General features: G+C 36.3%; 1 protein-coding gene across 11 annotated transcripts in view; it reads right to left on the bottom strand.

Annotated features, from left to right (window-relative positions):
* Nucleotides 1–23,012, bottom strand: part of CACNA2D1 (calcium voltage-gated channel auxiliary subunit alpha2delta 1) — a 425,155-nt gene that overhangs the window by 111,248 nt on the left and 290,895 nt on the right. For all 11 annotated transcript variants that reach the window (XR_012508251.1, XM_074367566.1, XM_045510452.2 and 8 more), the window contains exon 7: nt 13,032–13,163. Coding sequence is in view for 10 of the 11 variants with exons in the window: in XM_074367566.1 (XP_074223667.1) it covers nt 13,032–13,163 (132 nt within the window). In the remaining variant the exon portion in view is untranslated. The remainder of the gene's footprint in view (nt 1–13,031; nt 13,164–23,012) is intronic.

Below are 23,012 nucleotides of genomic sequence, written 5' to 3'. Positions count from 1 at the left end.
TAACCAATTTAAGATCATTTGGCCAATTAGGACATGTCAAAAATATACACTACTGAGCCTGTCCCTGACTGTGAAATTTCTTTCTTATTACTGGCTATAATATAAAATGATTTATTCATTTTAAATGACTAATCAGACTTCTGAGAAACAGTTAAGTTTAAATAAAGCACTCCCTCAACAACCACTTAAAGATACAGTCATTGCAAGTGAAATAGCAAATTTACTTTAATTCTTTCAATTTGCATTTGTAGAAACCCAGAGCCAGTGAGCTAAATATGACATTTTTCCCCCTTTCTGTGGTAGCATTGGAATTAAGCAATATGCATGCAGGTTGACATGTCAGCTCACTTTCAACTATTAATTAACTCAAGTTAGGGTCTTTAGAGTAACTAAAAATGTAAACAAATCATACCCTTCTTTCAGCACAATGTTGTTCTGGTTGTATATTTATTGCCTCTCAGCTCCAAATTCACCCTTTTATCTTCATTTATGAAAAATGGCTCTGGGTCCTTTAAATGTTTTTCCTTTACCAACTAGCACAATTCTATGCTTTGTCAGCGGATGATGACAGACACTGAATGAGAAGAGGGCTCTGCCTCCGGGCCTGATTGGTCTGCTCAGAGGGTCTGGCAGCACATGTGGCTGTCCTGGTGTCGGGCTCCTGTGGTGCGTGAATTTTTTCCAGAGCTCATGGGTGGCTTCTCCCCACCAAGGCTCCTGTGGCCTTCTCAGGTTCTCCAGCACCTAGTGGACAGCAGCACCCCTAAGGCAGTCTTCTGGTGGAATGCCTCTGATGAGATACCTAGAACCCTTTACAGGGTGAGCTTTCAGCAAATCCTTCCCGTGTGACACTAGAGTGCCTTCTCTGCCAACTGGCGGGCCATGACTACGTACTCTATAAGGAGATCTGGATCTCAATCCAGGGGCACTGAGGGACTGAAGTCTCTTCCTTGGGTTATCTACTTCTGTCCTAGGGGTGGCAGTTATGAAACATTAAACAACGTAATATTTTATCTGGCATTTCAATATTTAGTTTTTTATACTTCTAGCCAATCCCTCATTACTCTAATTCCTGCTATTCTTAACAATTCTTTATTAGAAAAATGAACTTTCCCTATTGAAAACATTGTGTTCCCTTTCCCAACTGGACTCAGACTGATACCAATGTTTTGCTGCTTGAGAACTGAGATTAGTTACCACTGTCAATACAACAGAGGCCTCCGTGAGTTGACAGTGGTCAACCAATGAATTTCAAAAATGGTTTAACAAAACTGGAATCTGAAAGTCACATTTAAATTAGATTTTTGGAATTATTTGCAGAGCACATTTACCTAGGATTTCTGTTATCACTACAATTACTAATTGAAATTAACTGTGGTATGTATTACTATGTTCCGTAACATTTATTTCTTTAAGACAGAACAAAAGGGCCATAATTTACAGCATGAGCCAAACCATTCTATTTTAATATAGTTTATCATCTCAGATGGTCTATATTTAAAAATAATAATGTCATCTTAGAAGTTGGCTGAGATATTTACTATTAGGAAACATTCCTTGGTTACATTAAATTAAGATATTTATATTATGTTAAAATTAAATAACAGACTTTCTTCTGCAATATTACTAATTAGTTTCTCGTAAAATCCCATTGTGGCACTTATGTGGTACATTATTTATATAGGCTCAGAAATATGGAAGGTCAAATGGTAAAAAGGATAATAACCATACAGTGCAATTCCCTGAAGTGATCAGTTTCCTAATGAGGTACAGTGAAAGCTACATGAAAGGAAATCAGAGCTTCCACAATCCCTGCAAAAAGTGAAATGATGCTCACTTCAGATGTCCCTTTTGCTTTTCAATGAGATTTAGGAATGATAAGAGAAAGGAATGGAAATGACAGCCTATAATGTGGACATCCCACTTCCAAATGCCATCATTCATGGTGATCATGATCACTTTTGTTTTTTTCCTGATTCCAAAAAAAAAAAAAAAAAAGAGAACAGTGGGTGTATCTTTGACTACATCTATTGGGTGGGTGACATTTCTAATTCATGTGACATTTGGGATGTGCTATGTCAGTTACTAATTACTGATTTTAAAGAGGTATGGACCCATACATTAATTCAGATTACTGCAATATTCTTGAGAAAATATGCAGATTGTAGGGCCATTTCTAGTTCACATGGTCTAAAAACAATACAGTATCAGTTTTCTTAAAATTTCTGCTAGGAAATAAAGTACAAAATGATGAATTGAGGGCTGAGTCTCTTGATAGAAAGACCATTTCTAATGACATCTGATTGCATTTCCAATTAACAGCTTAAAATGCATTTTTCTAATTCTAAAAGACTTCACATTTTTAGTCTCATAGGAAGATTAAAAAAAAAGTAAATTTCATATACTCAAAAATGCTTATAAAAGCCAAGCCTGGTTCTATTGTCTGGATCTAATTGATGTTATGTGAATCATTTTTGTAGTCTCAGTCATCTCCTATGGCGTATTAGTCATGGTTCTGAACTGCAAGCCAAGATAATGAATTTGGATTTTTTTTAAGCCAACATTAATTCAATAAATGTGTACTGCAAAGCTCCCAAAATTTCCAGGAATCTGATCTGAGTGTTGCTGCCCAACACTACCATCCTAGCATGAATTCTACACAGACCCTAATTTGTGTCACAGCTCCCCCATCAAGGGCCAGGTAAGTCTCATCAACCGAGTGAGGATTATGTATCCATACCAAGGTGCCAGTACATTTAGAAGCAAGTACCCATCCTCTTCAGATTTTGAGGTAGTAAATGGGTTCTGCTCCCCAGCAAAGCTTTTAACCTGGCAAATACCCTAAATATGAACAGAGATTCTATATTAGCTATGGTAAAAGAAAATGACTTAATGAGCAATCTCAGATCTTTTTTTTCTGCAGAGTAATGTGTATTTCTCTCTCATGTAACAGACTAAGTAAGGTATTACCTGTCACAGGGGCATAAATCCAGCTCCAAGCAGGTATTCAGAGACCTACAGCTGGAGCAGCTTTTGCATCCTTCAACAGTTGGTTTCTAAGGTCACCTAGGGCATTGGCATGCATCTGCTAGAGGGAGGGAAGTTCCCAGGGGAAGGAACAACCAAGTTATAACAATCGCAAGTTTGGAGTGACACATATTACTTTCACTCACAACCTACTGGTAAGAACTAGTCGCATGGCTCTACACAGGTGCAAAAATGGTCCCTGGCTAGGCAGTCATGCCCAAAAGCAAGATGTCAGCTTGGAATGCAAGGACAGAACTTTGATGGTGAGCCAGCAGCCTCTGCCACAGGTACAGACAGACAATTAAGAAATGAGCAATAGCCACTACCATTATAACATCAAATTTTCTATTCTCAGCAACGTCTTCAAGTCACTCACCTTTACAATGAGTGAGATGAGAATGGGCTAAATTCAGAATCCAGTAAATACAGAAGATGTTAGACTTAAGAGTGATCTCTAGACTAAATCTTAGGGCTGAGGTCACTAGAACAAAAAGACTAGAAGCCAACTAAGTTGTCATCAATGTTGTTTGTGCTACCGAAGAAAGCACAAGCCTAGTCTATGGGAATCTTACAATTGTTTAGAACTGTAGAGCAATTTTCAAGCTCTAAACCTGTATGAAAAACACAAGATATGAAAGCTGTTTAACTCCAAGCATGCCCCTTCACATGGGCTGGAAAGGGTTACAGACAAAAGAGCTGCAACCACAGAACACTACGGGAGCAGTCAGATAGGCTAATCAAGAAATTTACTTAACGTGGGAGGAGGAGGTCTTTGTATTTTCTTGTCTGACAGATTGTGATCTATAACATGGACCAGGGATTGCTTTGTATTTTTATCTTTTTCCAAATAGGGGTTTTATCCTCATTCAGAGTATACCACCATTGCATATTAGGTTTCTGAGCAGTCATGGGAATAGGGCAAAGAAAGGAACTGATACTCTGCTATATTATAAGTACCTAAATTGTGGAAAGTCATGTCCATGTGATGGAAAGAACTGCATGTGAACCGGAGATCCTGAACTTTGAGCTGGAGGTACAAACTTGTTGGGACTTCGGATCATCTCCTACGGAAAGGAGGTAAGTGTGTCCTATGTGTGGGAAAAAGCGTGTGCACAAATATTTGTACTCCCAGAGGAGCAGACTGTGACAGGGCTTCAATACACACTTCTGATCTTCCTTCTAGTAATAGTTCCCCTCAAGTTTCAGTTGGCTGCCCACAAGAAAACTATACTTCTCGGTCTCTCTTGTCATGGTGGGCTAATGTGATAAAAGTTCAGGCGATAGCAAGCGAGCAGAAGTGATATATGTACATTTGGGGGTCTTGTTTCTTGCCTTTCACTGTTTTCCCCCTTTTCTTTTGGCCTCAACCATGGATGTAGTGGTGTTGATTCAATTTTGATCCTACAGATAAGGACAACAACCTAAAAATGGCAGACAGATGGAACCCTCAGTCACTGGAAACCTCATGGACCAGACTTACCCCGACCAACAGATTTACCTATTAGGCAGGACTTTTACCAGAGAGAAATATTTATAGTCTCTATTATGTTAGCCAGTGCCTAAGTAATTGAATCAATATTCTGATATAGGTCAGAACTTTTCCCAGTGACACAGATCTGACTCAAGTTTTAAAGCTTGGAGAATGTCTAAGAGGCAAAAGCTCCATAGAATGTTTGAAATCTGCTTCACTATTTTTTCTTACATTCTTTTATCTTCTTAAGAGAATATTATTTTGGCCTTAGGAAATTGCTTATTGCTATATAATATGTATATTGCTAGAATCTAGGCAGTTATGTTCTCTATCTTATCTTTCATGTATCAATGCTGAATTTGGGGGTAGATAAATGTTTCTGAAAAGTAACTGGTCCCAAATCAACAATCATTCCCAGATCAAGTTTTCAAACGCTGAATGACCGAAGCTTTATCTTACAGAACCACTTGTGGGACTCACAGGCTGAAGATGAGACTAGAAGACAGTCATCCCAACTGTGTAAATGCTAATAAGAGCCTATTCCTTTGTCTCTTCCTTAACATTTTCTTCTCTGATTGGAAACAGCCTAGTAAAGAATTTAGGAGATTACGTTTCGGAGCTAGTCTACCTAGATTTTCACTGGATAAATTACTTCACCATTTCCAGTAAAATGGGGTAACAGTTCCCACTTCCAAGAGTTACAGCTAAAATTCAATAATTTATACACATAACACTTAGCACTAGAGTTGGCATATAATAAGACTCCATATGTGGATATTGGAAAACAGTATCATTGCATCACTGGCATTACTTATTAGAGGTTGCAGATTTTTTCAAATAATAATAAGATGGGCTTAGATTTCGACTACTCAAAAGCATATTCTTATGACTGGGGCTTGGAATATCATATCATTTTCCCATTCTGCCCTCTCCCCATGATACAGGCTGGTGTCACACAGCCAACAAAACTTCCTGGCAATCTAAAACCTGACTTCACAAGGCTACCCCAGAAACCCCATGGAGAACACTGGCAGAGGTAAGAGGGTAGGATGGGAAAGGTATATAGCAGGCACACAGCTAAATGTCACTCTCCGTTTCCTGGTGTTTTCCATCTGTTTTTCCTTTGGTTTCATTTTATTTAGAAACCGAATTCTCTGAAGTTCTACTGTGATACTTGTTTTCAGCTCTAGTATGATCCTGACTTGCTTATCTAGCTTCATTTAGCAAAATACCTATTCTTCACTCTATGGAAAGTGCTGTTAGGTGCTATTGGGCGCACGCACTTGCACAAACACACAGGACACACACACACACACAAATTTATATGTAGTCAGCTTTATCTGCAGTTACTTATATTGCCATGCTTTTTGAAACAGACCATATGCAAATAAACTCCGAAGGAAGATAAAATTTGGTAACTGTTGTAATATAGACAAAAATCAAGTTCTCTGAGAGAACAAAATAAAGACAGATTGCTTATGGGAAAGCTTTCATGTGAAAGGTAGTGTCTGTATTCTATCTTGCATGATGGATAAGATGCACATGACTAGAAATGGGGCTCTGGGATTAAAGCATAAAGAGATATGAAAAAAGGGGGGCAGGTTGTAGAAAAAAGAATGAAATAAAAGTTTAAAAAGTTCAAAAAAGGCAATTTGGGGTACATGACAAAGGTTTAACTGTACAGGAAGAAGTGAAGTTCAAGATATAGGTTGGGTTAGAGTCTCTGGATGGTCTGAAGGCCACAGTAAGTGAGCCAGATGTCACTAAATGAACAATTACAGACTTTAATTTTACTAGAAGTGATCATCTTAGTTGTGCTCCAGATAACTTTTTAATAAGTTTAATAGATGCTTCTTTAAAAAAATTTTAGAGGCCTGTTAATGTGTTTATATTTTTTTTCCTTCATCTACCTTTGGGCTCCTCCAGAGCAAAATTCTCTCTTACTGCAGTCTGAACCCTTAGGGTACGCCCCTATCCTTGGTTCCTTCAGAAACAGCAGTTTTGCTTGTTCTTATCAGTTTTCCTCCTTCCAACTCACACTTGACAATATTGACATAATTGGTCAACTTCTCTTCAGATTTTAGAGTTGATGTCCAAATGATATTACTGCACTGGCTTGAGAGTGCCTTTGATATCTCCACTGTACTGTATCCAGGACACTTCTCTAATTTATTGATAAATAAGCACTGGAAACTCACATACAGATACACAGTATTAGAGCCAAGGATAAATTACCACAGTTTAAAAAATTAAAGCACTTACTACAAAGTGATTTGCTGGTAATTCTGGATATGTCAGACAGCTCACGTAAAACACTTCCATGTAATGTAAAGGGACACCTTCTGTCAGCAGGAGTAGCAGGTAACATGCACAAGTGTGGTTAAGTGGAATAATCAGTAAAGTAGATAGTACACAAAGACTTAATCATTTAGATGGTCCACATGCAGTTACTAGCTGTGACTCAGAAATAAACCTAAACACCAAGTTTCAGAAGTAACAGATGAGGAACATTGATTGGAAAATAAGTTCAAGTACGTGCTACATAGAGAAAAATTTAGCAATAAAACAAAGAAAAAGGAACAGAATGAGAAGTACATTTTAGAAGTTAAAAAGAGCTAAAGCTTTTTAACCATACCTATTCACGTATTTGATACACAGTGTTATCCCCTATCAAATTACGATTAACTTTCATTTTCATATTAGCATCCTACTTAACTGCTCTCACTTGTCAGCAATAAAAGAAATCATTTAATCACTTTAAGCATGACTGGATCATAACTTTAACAGGATCAAATTAACAACTATTGTAACCCTTATATAAGAAGAACAACAGATTCAGGTATGAGACGAGGTTATGCAAAAGGCACTAAAAATGAGGCTACCTAATTACCTCTGTAAATCGGAATCATTTGAGAATTTCAAAATAATATATTATTCTGTAGATATATCCCATGTGTCCCCCAGGCAACACAACTGATTGATGGTACATAGAAAAGCCAGTCATGTAATTCAGAATATAGATCTTGTGTTTGGGTATAAACAGAACTACTCTGCACTCTCCTGTCAATACGTCAAATGTTACTGTTCTAAATCAATCTCATCCCTTTAGTCCCCCAATAAAAATACTTCTGATATTTTCAGTAAACATTCTCATATTCACTCAAATTAAATATTATAGTGGTCTTCAGTTATACCCTAGGTCTGCAGCTAAATTTATGTATTTATTTTTATACTTTTCTCATTTTAAATTGAGCTATAATTCAGATATAACACTGCATAAGTTTAAGACATCGATTTGATACAATTACATGAGGGTGAAGTGAAATAAGCCAGAGAGAGAAAGAAGACAAATACTTTATGTTATCACTTACATATATAATCTAAAAACACCAAACTCACAGAAACAGAGAGAATGGTGGTTACTGGAGGCTGGAGAAATAGGGAGAGGTTAGTCAAAGGGTACAAACTTCCAGTTAGAAGACAAATGAGTTCTGAGCATCTAACGTACAGCATTATATACAGTGAATAGTGATTATTGTTAATAATACTATATTATATACTTGAAAGTTGCCAAGAGAGTAGATATTAAGTGTTCTCACCACAAAGAAGAAATGGTAATTACCTCGAGTGACAAGTGTTAGTTAGCACTATGTTGTAATCATTTTGCAATATGTATCAGTTAGGTTTTTTTTTTAAGTTTCTAATATTCTCATTTTTATATCCAAAGATTCTTCTTTTTCAATTCCTACTTGTCCCATGTTCAGATATTTAAAATTCCACATCTGATCATTATAATAGCATATCTTCTGGTCAAGGTTTCCTATGTGTTTCTCCTTCCAATCAAAATAAACACTGCTTTAACCAAAGTATTTCACTGTGCCCTAAAATGTGTATTTTCCAGCACATTAAATCCCAGACAAATCATATGACATTCAAGGCCACATAACCCACCACTAATAAACCTTGCAATTTGTTATCACTCTTCCTCTGTAACAACCTATTACATTAATGAGGCTCACTAGCCTCCAGTAGCACTTGTTCACCTCCCTGTTTTTTGCTTTATGCCTTTCTTGCCCCTAAAGAGGTTTTGCCTTTTCTACTTCATTGACTTGATTTTCAATCCACAGTTTGTAAACCTCTCCCATGACTCTGGCATATAATGACCCTGACTTTTTAAAAACTGTAGCAAATCTATGACTACAGTCTGTCTAATTTCCTTGGCATTTAATTATTTAGTGATTTGTATTGTAATTTAAATTTCAAGATGTATAAATTTTTGACTCCCTAATCTGGTTAAAATTTGCTGCAGAGCAGAAATAACTTGCTATTTTAAAGCACAGATCTGCACAAAGGGTAACCACAGCAGAGCTGTGTTTGTCCCCCTGTGCCTCTTCTCCTAGTCTTAATACAGATCCTGCTTGTTAGCTGTGTACGTGGCACCCTGAAGGTCACTGTGACCATGAGACCACTAAACTCTGGCCAATGCTGCATAAGTTTCAGGAAAGGCTTTGTAAGACTTCTAGAAAGTGACTTTAAAAATGGAGGAATATCATTCTTTGTCCCTTAAGAAAAAACACAAGTAACAGTGGTAGACATTGAGGCTGACGACATACTCAGAGGATTACAGAGAAATAAAATAGAAGTGTGAACCCCTTTTATGTGACACTACCTTATCAGCCCTCATCTCTGCTAATTTTTTGTTTCAGTGAGAAACAAACCTCTATAGTGTTGAAATCACCATTGTTTCAGATCTTCTGGTAGTAAATATTAGTCTTAACAAGGCACTGGATTTTAATAATTATTAACATAAAAAAGCAACAAAGTAATCACTTCAATTTAAAGTGTATTTATACAGCGATCACACCCATGTAATTAATCATATTTACAGTTAAACTTTGCATCCACTCACCAATATCAAAGTTTAAAAAAAAGGCATTTTTAAAGACAACTGATCTCTGAAAGCAGTTCTTTTATAAATAACAAAAATGTGGAGGCTGCACTGCTATCCCATTTTCTTTAAAATGACCAGAAATCTATCAAATGCTCCCTTTATAAATAATCAAAAAAGGATTCTTTGGACTACTCTGCCATCGCTATTTGATGTTGAAAACATTTTTGACGTATTTTTCAAGAAGAGTTAAGCAGCTCTAGAACAACTGGCTATTAGCATAGCAAAAATATATTTTGTGTGCACGTTCTTTTGCATTTTACTCTAGCAAAATCCTACCAGATACAAGAAGGAAAGGCCTCCCTATGGTATATTTAACACTAATTCAACATATACTAGCTTCCTTTATTGTAAACCCCTGTTTTTGAAATGTACAAGTGAAGGAGGATGAAGAAAGAACATATGATTAATAAGACATTAAGAAAATGTCATAAAGAAATGAAGCAGAGTTTTAGTTTCTGATTTTTTGAGGGGGGTAAATGCAGCTAATTATCTAAAAAGAATAAGTGCTGCTTACACTGGCATTTTGACGAGCCACTAAATCCTAATTACAATCCCAATTACTACAGTAATTGGTACAATTTTCAGAGACAATAATAGATTAAATGTGTAGTCTGTACCTATAGTTTTTTATGGTGCATAAAAATTCACTAAGTTGATAGCTCGTGAAAGCAGATTTAATAGCATTAAGGTTAATTTATATGATTCAATTAAGGGCTTCTAAAGGAAAGCACTCATAAATTAAACTGATTTTCCAGTCAGTACGTATTCACAGAAGATGCCAGCAGACATGGGTTCCACCTTCAGCCCTGCCAGGAAAGGAGGGCTGCAAAAGTCCCTCTAGTCGTCATACAAAACAGACTGCGGACTCAGCAAATGCGAAAGGTCCAGATGCCCAAGCAGATAAAGACAGTGTCTGCCTTGGAAGTCACCTTCTTTGATCATCCCAAGTTACTGATGAAGACATAGGTTCAGAGACATAACATGACTTAGCCAAAGTACACATCTCTGCTGATGGCAATTGTAGTATGAATCAAGGACTCCTCTTCCCTCAGTATCATGTCTCTTTTTTAATCACACAGCCTTCCTACCTTCTCAGTTGGAAAGGATTGAAGAAAGGAGAGATGGGGGAGGAGGAGGAAATGTAGAAGGAGGAAGAAGGAGAGAAAAAGGGCATGTGGCAATCATTTTTATAGCTAATTTCCACACAGATTAACGAAGCTAGAAAACAGACAATTTATTGATATTCAGTCTAAGGACAGATGTTAGAGTTCAAAACGCCACCAATTACCAAACTGATATTCAGAATCAGGTCTGCAGAGGTGCCTTTAATATTATGCCCACTCTAGAAACCTCTAGAACGCCCCTTATTTGGAGGCAGTAGTGTCTCCCTGCAGTTTAAATAACCTAATAAAGGGAAATCACGATGGTGGCTAACCCATCACTGACTTTCTCCTACACGTCTTAGCAGATAATAAGTAGATTTAATTATTTTCTCCTCTTAACAATTTGACAACCATTTTATCCTCCTTGTTTCGCAGCTCAAGTTGGAGCACTTTTCGAAGGTTACCACTGCATCAAGTGATGGCAAGTGGGACTGATATCCTGGACACCAGGTCGAACACTTGCTTAACCCACTCACACCACGTAGACCTGCTCTAAGGAGCCTCTTAACACGGAACAGGAATATTTTTTAGCCTTAAAGTCAGTGGATTCTCTTTCTACAAGACACTTCATCAACAATGATGTGGCACAATTTTTTTTTTAAAGGTAGTTTACAGAATTAAAAAAAGACAATTACAAAATTCTACATTTGGATGAATGTATGAAACAGACTGATCCTTACAATGCTGTGAAGTAATAGGGAATTTGATTTCCCACAGTTTCTCATCAACTCAGAGCCTGAGAGAACAAGTTGACAGATTGAGCAAAAAGAAATACAGAACACCAGCTAAATTTGATTATTGATTAAAAAACAAATACTTTTTTACTGTAAATATTTCCTACATAGCACATACTTAGATTAAGAAATTCTTCATTAACTGAAGTTGAAATTTAACTGACATCCTTTACTTTATCTGGCCACCCTACAGAGAAGTAACTTAAGTCATAGTCTAAAACCTCCATCTTCTGGCCACCTCAACCATGTGGTGTTACTGCTAGATATTATTATTTAGTCATCTGTTTAGAACTTCTTCCACGTTCCTATTTCAGCTCCCTTATCAACTGATTTTAACCTCCATTATATTCTTTAATTTCTCACCTGAAGAGAAATCTGGATTTAGACAAAATTAATCTAGTTGATACTCTTGTAAAAATGCCTACTGTTTCATACTTTCGAAGTACTTTTCATTACATAATTTCACTGATCACAACAACTCTCAGGGGATAAACTGAGAAGTTAGTGTTTCTATTTTTCAGCTTTGATGACTAACATTCAGAAAATTTAGAAGAACCACTAAGTTTCTCACAGCTAGTAAGGAGATCACTACCTGAAATCCGAATATTGTTATGTGTAAATTCAATTAAGAAACAGTAACATCTATTCTATTTCCACTCATAATTAAGATAACTAACAAATTTTAAAGGCTATTTTCACCTTTGCTTTAACAGACAATAATCAGGGATGAGCTATTTTACATTATTTTGGCCTGTATCGAAATGGTAAAGCTAAAATGAGAGAGGAAAGTATGGCTTACTGAGAAATTGTTTTAATCACTTCATTTAAAAAAGTTTTTAAACTTGAAAAAAGTGTGAAATGTGTTGAAAGCATGTCTTAGCATAAAGAGAAATATAGTGGTCCACTTTTAAATTATAATATTATCATAGTGTCTTTGCTAAATAAAGAGACTTGGTTCTATAATAGCATTATTCTCATAAAAAACAACTCATTCAGCCTTTAAAAAGAAGGAAATCCTGCTCTTTGTGACAAGAGGGCTGAATCTGGAGGATATTGTGTTAAGTAAAATAAGCTGACACAAAAGAACCAGTACTATATGATACCACCTACAAGAGAAATCTAAAATAGTCAAACTTAAAGAAGCACAGTAGAATGGTGGTAGGTCGGGGGAAGTGGGAAATGGGGAAGCATTGCTCAAAGGGCACAAAGTTTCAGTTACACAAAACGAGTATGTTCTAGAGATCTTCTGTAGCACAGAGCCTACAGGTAACAATACTACACACTTAAACTTTTGCTAGGAGGCCGTGTCGGGCTGCACTCCGCAGGCCTGCAAGCTGGTACCTGCTCAGCCTCAAGACTGAAGGAAGAGCCCGGAGTCAGTGACAGAGACATCAGTGGTTCCATGGACGGGGGATCTTCACCTCTGAAGCAAGGTCCTGGAGCGACAGCCTACCATGTGGGTCAGAGGGCGTGCAGGACATGGTGGCAGTCTTCACTATGGGAGGTGGTTTAAAGTGATTTTGGTAGCGACAGAGTCATGTAAGGAGGAATACACTTTCTTTACAAAAGTAGGGTGATAACCACCTTTTTCTTACCATGCAGGAGAAGGTAGCAGTGTTATAAAGAAACACTAAACACTGTCCTTACAATTTTATTCAATATCTATTGAATCACGAGGCACTCACCTGGGTAATAGCGGGCCAGGCCTGTGGCACTGCCAAACACCTGCCATAACAATGAAGGATCTTCCTCTCGATTTTTCTTGAAAACTTCATCTAAGGCACTTGTCCAGTTGAGTTCATTTAACACAATTGTTGCTACCAAAAAGAACCCCAGAAAAATCAGTTAATTCAAATTTATAATTAATATTTGAACCTGTCTTCATTTATTTGCAAAATAATATTATACATTTTCATTGCTTTACCTATAAAACCATTCTAATTCAGTGGTGATCCAAAAGTTTAGACATGGAATCATGTCTCCAAACAAATGTTTATACAATGGTGGCCTCACTGCCATTCTGGGCTGGGTGATTCTGGGTGTGGGAGCTGTTCTGTGCTTTATACATGTGTAGCAGCATCTCTGGCTTCTACCCACTAGATGCCAGGACCATCCGCCCACAGGTGGCAAGCAAAACTAGCCCAAGACATTGTCACATAATCCTGGGGGTGGGGTGGCAAGACTGCTTCCTGTCGAGAAACACTGTGATAGATAAGACAAGAAACAGCAGAGCTCTCCCGGCTGCGAAGGAGCAGGAGGCACCCCTCCCACAGAGGCAGCTCTGAAGAAATCTACAGGACACCTCAGGACACAGTGTGTTCACTTCCTCCCACACTACTGATGGTTCTCTGTGATTTACTAACACAGTTAGGTCTGATACCTAAATTAAAAAAAAAAGTAGATGTTTGTCACTGAGCACAGTCTATTAACTGTTTACACAATAAAAAAAAGTATACATTTTGATAAAGACAGTCTGGACAGTGTGGGGGGTAATTTCAATTAATGCCTCTTTGTTTGGGTCTCTCCCCCCTCCTAGAATGTCTAACAATAAAAATGGCTGTAAATCTGTCAAAAAAAAAAAAAAAAAGCTCATTCAGAGGCTTGACAATATCAGTATTAGAAATCAGAATTAATCAATATCATTATTACCTTTATGAACAATAATTTTCACTTTTTCTAGTTGGTTCAACTAAATGCTGATAATAAAGGGCAGGTCATTGATTTCGATACCTACTTATAATGACTGACTGACCCTGAATAGATGTCACAAACATATGCTATTCATTACAGTGAAAGAGGAACAATTCTAATGTGGGATATAACAAAGGCTGAAATAGAATGCAATTTAATTGATAATGATGGGTCTCCATGATCATAGCATCCTATGTCTAACATACTAAACATTTAACTGACTTAGAATATTATTTTCCCTTTACACAAAAAAGATGACAAGGTAATCTCATCTTTTTTTGGAGGGGTCTTTGTATGTAAAATGTATACAATGCTCCCAGCACATTAGCAGATTGGGACACTCTGCATTTGAGAATCTATGACCAAGGCAAAACAATAGACGTGAGCTTGGAAGAGCAACTGGAGGTGCTGCTTCACTTTTTCTACTCTTTTTTGTGACCACAGCAAGTAAAAGAAACAAATGCAATCTCAATTAAATCATGCACAAGATTTTTTTTAAAGGTAAAAGAAAACACAGCTTCTATGAAGAATGATGCACAGCATATGTGTTTATATTTTAAAGTTTCTTATTTACCAAAAAATGAAAACAAGTATATATGCTGTGAAATTGTTCTGGGACCAGAATCCTACTGCATTTCTCATTATTGAAAACAAACGAGATTTCCATCTTTATGGATGCGATTACTTTCAAAAAGATCAGTTGTGTGTGTGAATATTCATGAGCTGGGTCAGATCCACAGTGCACCTGAGATACTAGTGAATTCAAATTCAAAAGCATGATCCAGTGAACACTGAGTGGCCAGTTATATGAAAATTTATATTCACATAGATAACCTGAACTGATACTCGCTACTCATGAATATTTATTTTACTATACAAAACAACATAGAAAAAGAGGGGTGTCTTACTCTTCTTTACACATTCATGAATTTTACAGTAATATACCACTCAACAAATAATCATGTTTATTTATGCTCCACATAGTTAGAATAGATTGGGGATTAATGAAGTCTATCTCTTCAATTTCCTTGACTCTAATTCACATTAAGCAACAACAGATATCTAATTATTTTTAATAGAGCTATACTTGTTTCAGGGCTGCTAACTTTTTCCTTAGTTTTATTTGATAACAACTGCTACTTATCAGGCTCTGATACACTGATCGTGAATTACACTTTTGTGTACTCAGGGAAAAAGTCAAGCTCTGAAATCTTATCATCATGGCGATAGGTTTTAAAATTGCAATTTATACATTAAGAAATTCTTTTCCAGATAACACACTGCAAAATGTATTCCTCAAAACTTGTTCATCTGCAAATGAGCAATGTATTTAAAGAATCTGCAGAACAGACACTTGAAGTGATTTTAAATCTCACTCAGAAGGAAAGAAATGTGTTGTATACCTACCATATGAGCAAGGTTTATAAATTTGATGATTGTGTGTATCAAGGAGTGAGGATAAAGATACTTCCGTTTGTCAGTATGTTTATAAAGACTTTGAGTGCAATCATTATTCTAACAGCCACAATTTTTATTTAAATGTCCAGACTAAGAAATCCAAATTCAAAGGCTCTGTCACAGGAGTGCAAAATTAGTGTCCCTCTTTAGAGAAGAGTTTGACTGTTAGATAGATTTGTCTATCTAAATGCACAGTCTTTAATCCAACAATTCTACTTCAAGGGATACATACTATGGATAGCAGAGATCTCCAGTCCTGAAGCAGAGAATTTTACACCAAGATTCAATTAGACTGTTCAAAATTTTTGACAATAGTAAAACTAGGAAGTAAAATAAACTGCTGCACTAGGAAATAATTTTCCTCAAATTATATTGAAAGCAGCCAAAAATGTAAAAGAACACACATGAAACATCAAAGCAAACCACTACGAATATGATTTTAGACCCCTCTTGGTGTTTTGGCTATATTTTTTTGTTTCACATTATAAATTACATCTGATTAATGAACATATATTATTTTCATATCCTACAATAAGCAGATGTTTATCTTCTTAACCTTGTAAAAAATAAATAGCTTATCCAGAATTACTAAGGTGTCAAGCATTTCTCCATTTCTGTTATTAGCATAGCTTAGGAAAAACAATACTGAAATAACAAGGTCATTTGCAGACAATGGCATAAAAAAACGAATGCAGAATACAGGTCATGCTAAAACAAGTTTACGTCATTTCCTGAAACTACCTTCTTCCCCTACTACTTTCACTATATTTACACACACAATTTTTCTTCTGTCTTATTTAAATTTGTAAGCAGAGTTTATTTAGGAAGACGTTTTTAATTAACTGTTCTAGCTACAACTGGGTAAGAAGCCAGGTGCACTAGCGAAGTTAATAGTTATAAGGAGCTCTTTGGTTTTTTATTACAAAGAGTTTATGTGGTTAGGCTGGTGCCTCTCTCTGGCCCTACCAAGCATTTTTAGTCTCTCCACTTTTCCCAACACCATGGTACTTGAAATAAAATAAAAGGTACAAAATGTGATCCCCTTCCATAATGGAACAAATAAGACCAGTTCCTCAGAAAATTATTTTCAGCAACTACTACTCTGGATTATGAAACTGTATTGCTTATTTGCATAACCTGTGGCACTCTGACTCACTAAAGCTCAAAGGTTATAGGGAAGTTTCCACTTGTCATGGTACATGATGAAGACTTTTAAAATTCAACTGTTTTTCTACAAAGCACAATACTTATATGAAGGTCCAGAGCAAGAATTCAAAATTCAAAAGACTTTTATTTAATTGCAGACACATTGGTATAAACTAGTAGCCAAATACTGTTTCATATAATTCCAGAATAAATTATCTTTTTACAAGCACTCAAGATATTTCTTGGCCCCTGATAAAACCCTACCTTTCATTTGGACAGATATACTCAAGAACATGGACAATAGCTCTGACTGGTTCTCCATAAATTGTTTGGCAGTATTTTAAATTATATTGTATTTTATTTTCTCAATTATATATTGCCTATGTATTGCATTGTTTAATATACTGTATACTGTATTCACCCGTGTCTTTCTTCTCTCCTACCTCTTAAAAATACTAATGTTTTACATTCACACAAAATTCTAATTTCTTGCTTGAATGGAGACTAGAAGTACACGCGTGTCTTATATTCTTTTCACTGTACAAGACTAACAGGTCAAGGGTGATCTAGCCTTGAACCTACCGCCAGCTACTCAGGAACTTAGCTAAATGTCTTACAGCTTCTTTAAGAGTATAATTAGTCCTCACTTTCTGTTGACTTTTAAGGAATGAAGATTTTTATCTTTTGTTAGAAAATCAGAGTTTGTGAAAAAAATTCCTTCCTAGTAGCCAAGGCTAAGCCTACTAAATGCAGTGAATGCTGGGACAGCAAACCTTGACTTGGGGCCTCTGTTCTCAGCGGTATGACAGGATATCACTGGTAATTGATTCAGAACGCCAAGCCTATGTCTCTACTCTTCTCATGCTGAGTTTTCAAAAACATGGCCTTGGCATTCAACAATTCTCTTTTAGAGGATTCTTTTGTTCAATCTGGCTTCTCAAGGGAAGAAAGAAAAATCTAATTTGTAACAGCACAAAAGAAGCATCTTACATTTGCTGCTAATTCTTCTAAAATACAAGACTTCTCTCTGTATCTCACTTATGACTTGGAAACAATTGTTGACAAGTTCAGAATCCAATTTTCTCCTATAAATTTCAGCCCAGGATGTGTCGCGCTATTGCTCCCTTTTAAGTTCGAATACATTTTATTAATTTATTCAGGGTTGCAGGCCTCACCATGCATTGAAGGCACTATATAACTACTTGAAAACCTTAAGGTTATTTATGATGTCAACTACAGATTTGAAATGAAGTGGAAATATGCTAGAAAAAAGAAGAAAAACATACTTCTTATGACTTACTTAAAATGTAAAATAACTTTGCTAAGACTGTATCAAAAGTATATTTTTTAAAACATAAAATAGTTTCAACATGTCTTTAATAAGATCTGTACATACTAAAGCTATGTAAGGCACTGAAGGCTGGAAACTATTTTAAACAATACTAAATATGATACAATAATTAAAACAAGAGAACTATCCAAAATGTTTACTATACTATTTCCATTTAATAATACCATTCTATTATCATAGCCTTGCACTGAGATAAAATTAGCATATATTATTAAACTATTGCCATTGATAATAACAATATAGTCAGTGAAATTTATTAATGACTTACTGTGTGCCAGCAGGTATGTAAACCATTTTCTATGCATTATCTCATTTAACTAGAAATGACACTTTGAGTGAGATACTATTATTCCTTTAGATGATAAAAATAAAACCTAGAAAGGGCATGCAATTTGCCAAAAACCATATAGTGAGAATTGCAGAGACATCACTGAAGTTAAGTTAGATTCCAAGATTCTTACTGTTATGAGCTATTTATTTCTTAGCTTTCGTTACATGCGTAGCTCTGATTTTGAATTTTAAATCTGAAAAAATAAAAAAAATCACCTATGCCTTTGTAACAGTGTTTCTCAACTGAGAGAGCTATTCCTTCCCAGGGGACAGTCAGCAGGATCTAGAGACATCGTTGATTGCCATGACTGGTGGAAGGCTATTGGCATCCAGTAGGAAGAGGCCAGAAACCCTCTAAATACCCTTCAAGGCACAGGACAGCGTCCAAAACAATCACCCGGCTCAAAATATCAACAGTGCCCAGGTTTAGAAACTTTGTTCAAATACAACTATAAATACAAGACAATTAATACACTTTTAATATAAAAGCAACATTCCCAATGAATACTGTCAACAAAAAGCCACAATGAAACTTCTCCAAACTGAAACTTGATAGATTTTTAAAATATTATTACTTCATATTAAATTATGTCAGTATTTCAGGCTACATTTTGACACCCTTTGGGTTGAGCAAATTTGCCTTTTAGATTTTAGTCCAAGAAATTATAACACATTATTCTCATACCTGAAAAAGTAAGGATTTCAACACTACTTTTTAGCGCCAGTAAGTGTTACCTCTCCCCACCTCCTGCTTTTTGACATTCATAGAATATTAGTTTTCCTTTTTTTTAAATGATTCAACACTATGTGATTCTAAACTACATTTTATCCTTATAGTAAATGTTCATTTTAACCCACAGTATATAGGGTAGTCATTAAGCCGATGAGCTCAGCCACATGTCACTAATTTTATTCATCAACCTTAATCTCTAAAAACAAAAATGCTAATAAGAAGAAACCCACTGATCCAATTAAGTGCACAGACAAAAAGAATCTACTTTAAGGACTAGACAGTGTGCATAAATATTAAAATGAACGTATCTTTTCAGTGGAATTGGTTACAGGAATCTCATCTAATCCCAGTGTAAATGAAAGATTAATAAAGTACAGGGAGGTGGGAAGACCAAATCTAATCTCTCTGATCACGTCTCAGACACCAGCATGCACCTCCCACTGTGGACGGGAGGACAGAAGGCTCCAGGGCATGCGTGGCCCCTGATGAGGAGACCAGCCTCATGCCTCCCATTAATTCTGCACACATATTAAGAGGCCCTTGTCCTTGTCAATCCTCTAACCGCCCGTACTAGTGAGATTTCTGGTCTTGCTCCCAGTGTCTTTAGTTTTCCACAGATTGAGCACCTGGCTAATACCCAGAACACAGCTGCTCTGCTAAATGAAATCTGCACATTGTGGAACGCAGAGAAGGAGCTCAGGAGAAACCACTTCATTATTAAAGAAAATAAGAACAATGCAAGGTGAATCGGAGACACTAGGATCCAATGTCATGTTTATTAACTGAAGGATTTTTAATGTCACTTTCAATAAAATAGTAATTACTCGTACGGTTGTTCCTGCAGGGATCAGAGGGTTTTGCATAAGAAATGTCATAAGGTGAGGAGGCAAGAGAAAAAGTCTGTTTCATCTTTCAAGCATTCTGAGTTTTCTCTGTTCCTAGTATTACAAAAAGTAAATAAACAAATGAATGATTAGTAACCGGCAGCCAGGAGACTCACTGGCACAACCTGCTACTTAAAACTAACCATTTCATGTCTTATACTTCTGTTGTTCTTTCATCTAAAAAAATAAACACGCTAAAGATGCTAGACGGGGTTCATGTGAATGTCAAATAAGCTTTATGAATAAAAGGACATCAGTGAACATGATTTTGTCATAGTCCTTTCCTTAGCTGGATTAAAACCCTGTAAGACGCACATCTCCTTTAGATGTCTTACATAGAAAACACCTTCGTTTTATATCCTGGCACATTATTTTAATTTTGTCAGTTATCTTCTTTTAGTTGAACAATAACATATGTCTTTCCTATATAGCAATTAGAATATAATTCTATTTATTTTTCAATGAAACTACATTCCTTATGTCCAGCCCCTAATTGATTAAAAACCTCTCACATCATGAGGTACTCTTCATTGGAATCACATAGTTGAAATACTTTAATTTAAAATTTGGGGAACTTTGTAAAATTTGTAAATATAAAGCAGGAACTTTACAGTAATTACTTGAAGAAGACAATACAATTTCTTCTTTTGATACTACTTCAGAAAGTTATTTCTATCACAAATGTGACTATCTGTAATTAAAATTATAAAAAGAAAAATTGTTAAGCGCCTATTTCTATACATTAGAGCAATTCTTCAATAAATTCAGAGCCTGTTAAATTCTGAACAAATGAAAAATAGCCAAAAATGCCCTGGATGGTTCTTAATTTAAACTTTAAAAAGGAAAATAAAATACGTGAGTTTAAAAAAGAAATCAGAAACTATGAGAACACAGAAATGAAGTTGAAAGCCACGTAAGAATGAATATGCAGTTAAGACCAAATTTAAAGGACTCCAAATTGTGGGATTTTTTTTTTTAATGACTACTTATCTTGCTGGTGATGCCTTTTCCTTTAAATAATTAGCATTTAAGAATTCAGTATGTGTATGTATGCAGTATGAGCAGAGACAATTCTTGCTTACTGCTCTCCCACTCAAAAGCTGAGTGTCTTTGTACCAGAAGTACCCATTTGGCCTTGGGAAAGCATTTTACCTTCTCTAAACCTCATTTGCCTTGCCTGCACAAGGGGGTTAATAATAGTACCTGCCTCACAGAACTGTGTTGAAGATTATTCCTTAGAACACTGTTTGTCATTTAGTAACTGTACAGTAAATGTTACCTGCCCCTATCATTATCATTATTTTTTTATTTACCTCTTAATACTCAGCATTTAAAAGATTTTCAAAAAATATCTTGATGGAGCAGTTCTGATTGAGCTGCTAAAATGAGTGATGAAAACCTAGTATCCTCTCTTTTCCTCAAGGAACCCGGCTCTTATCTCTAACCTAAATGTCTGACAACACTACTGAATTTTCTTCTTATAAATCTCATGAAGAAAATAGTATGTTAATGCTTTCAAGCCATCTACATTGTTACAAGAGAATGCAAAAATGAAAAAGAAACTTACAATAGCATTTACTGTACTGTATAATTTTAGTGGAGATAATTTTTACTATGGAATATTCCCAGTGCTCTTGAAATCAAACCACACTGCTGACTGCTGCCATGAATACAGCAGAGACACACTAAAATTCTGGGAGAAGATATGAAATTATGTAAGACCTAATATACACACCAGACGCAGCACAGGCAAAGGCACGTGCACACACAGAATCATGCACACGCAGTTCTGTCAAAGCAGAGAGGAAACTCTGGCTGAGAGTTACAGACCAAATTAGCTGTGGGAAATCTCTGGCCTTTGCTCTGAGACTGCCTGACTGCATTGGGGATTTAGTGTCTACATATAAATCCGGGCTGCTAAATTCACAAAGAAGGATCACAAAGTATGGGAGCTGACTAATGAGACACTGCTGAAGAAGGATAACAAGGCGCCCAGGGGCGAAGGCGATACTGTCAATGAGGCACACACTGCTTAGTACTTAAGGGTTTGTCAACTAGTTTCAGAACAAAGAGCTGCCTGGTGATTTTAAGATGGAAAGATCAGATGCACTGAACAGCACACACTAGATGGCTGTAATCAAGAAGAGCGATTGCTGGGTTTAAACACCATGCACTGCTTCAGGGTGAAACTAAATAAAACATAAATCTCAGAAACCGAATCACAGATTCTTACTTACAGAGTCATGTTACATAAAAGTACAGATGAAATCTAATACCGTTTCTCAGACGACGTGAGGTTAATACCCGTACATCTCTAGTTGCACACGAACTCAGTACTGCACAGCTGTACAACACTGGGCAAACTATACAGTTACAGAGGGTTCTAGTTTTTCAGGTAGAGGACGGAGAAAACAGAACCAATGATATCTAGGGTTGTTCTAAAAATTACAATATAATGCTACAACTTCATGCATAATAGTCATTTTGTGAACAGTAATGACTAATATTCTTAGTTACTCAAAATTTCAGTAAAAAGAGTAAATATATTAATTATGATTCTTATGTGTTGGGTCATCTTTTTTAGGTTGGAGGTGATTTTCAGTAGAAGGGCTAACATTTTCAGTTCTTTAATCAGCCTTCGCTGGGCTATCTAAGCAGGTACAAATGATCCTAAAACACTGTTTCCTCCTCTCAGCCAAAAGTGACAGGTCAATGGTGGCTATCATCTGAACTGCAGGCACTGAATCAGCCTGGTCCTCCTTCTAGCTTCACTTCAAGTTCTGTGATACAGCAACCCTTTCTAATGCAGATGCTTTGAAGAGCCTGGTAGATACACCGTGGCCTCGTTTTTAGGAAGTCCTTTAAATCAACGAATAATTCTGTGAAGCTTTCTATTACATATTTCCCAATTTGTGTGCTTCATTTCCTCATCACCTGATTTCTGTCATGTATTCATCTAACACATATTTACTGAGCACCTATTATGTGCCAGGCACTGTTCTAAGCTCTTGAGTAGGAGTCGGCAAACTTTTTCTTAAAGAGCCCGACTGGAAATATTTTAGATCTATGGTCT

Source organism: Camelus bactrianus, chromosome 7 (genome assembly GCF_048773025.1).
Source record: "Camelus bactrianus isolate YW-2024 breed Bactrian camel chromosome 7, ASM4877302v1, whole genome shotgun sequence".
NCBI classification, from domain to species: Eukaryota; Metazoa; Chordata; class Mammalia; order Artiodactyla; family Camelidae; genus Camelus; species Camelus bactrianus.
Note: the sequence above shows the minus strand (reverse complement) of the source record. Positions and strands in the feature narration are given on the sequence as shown.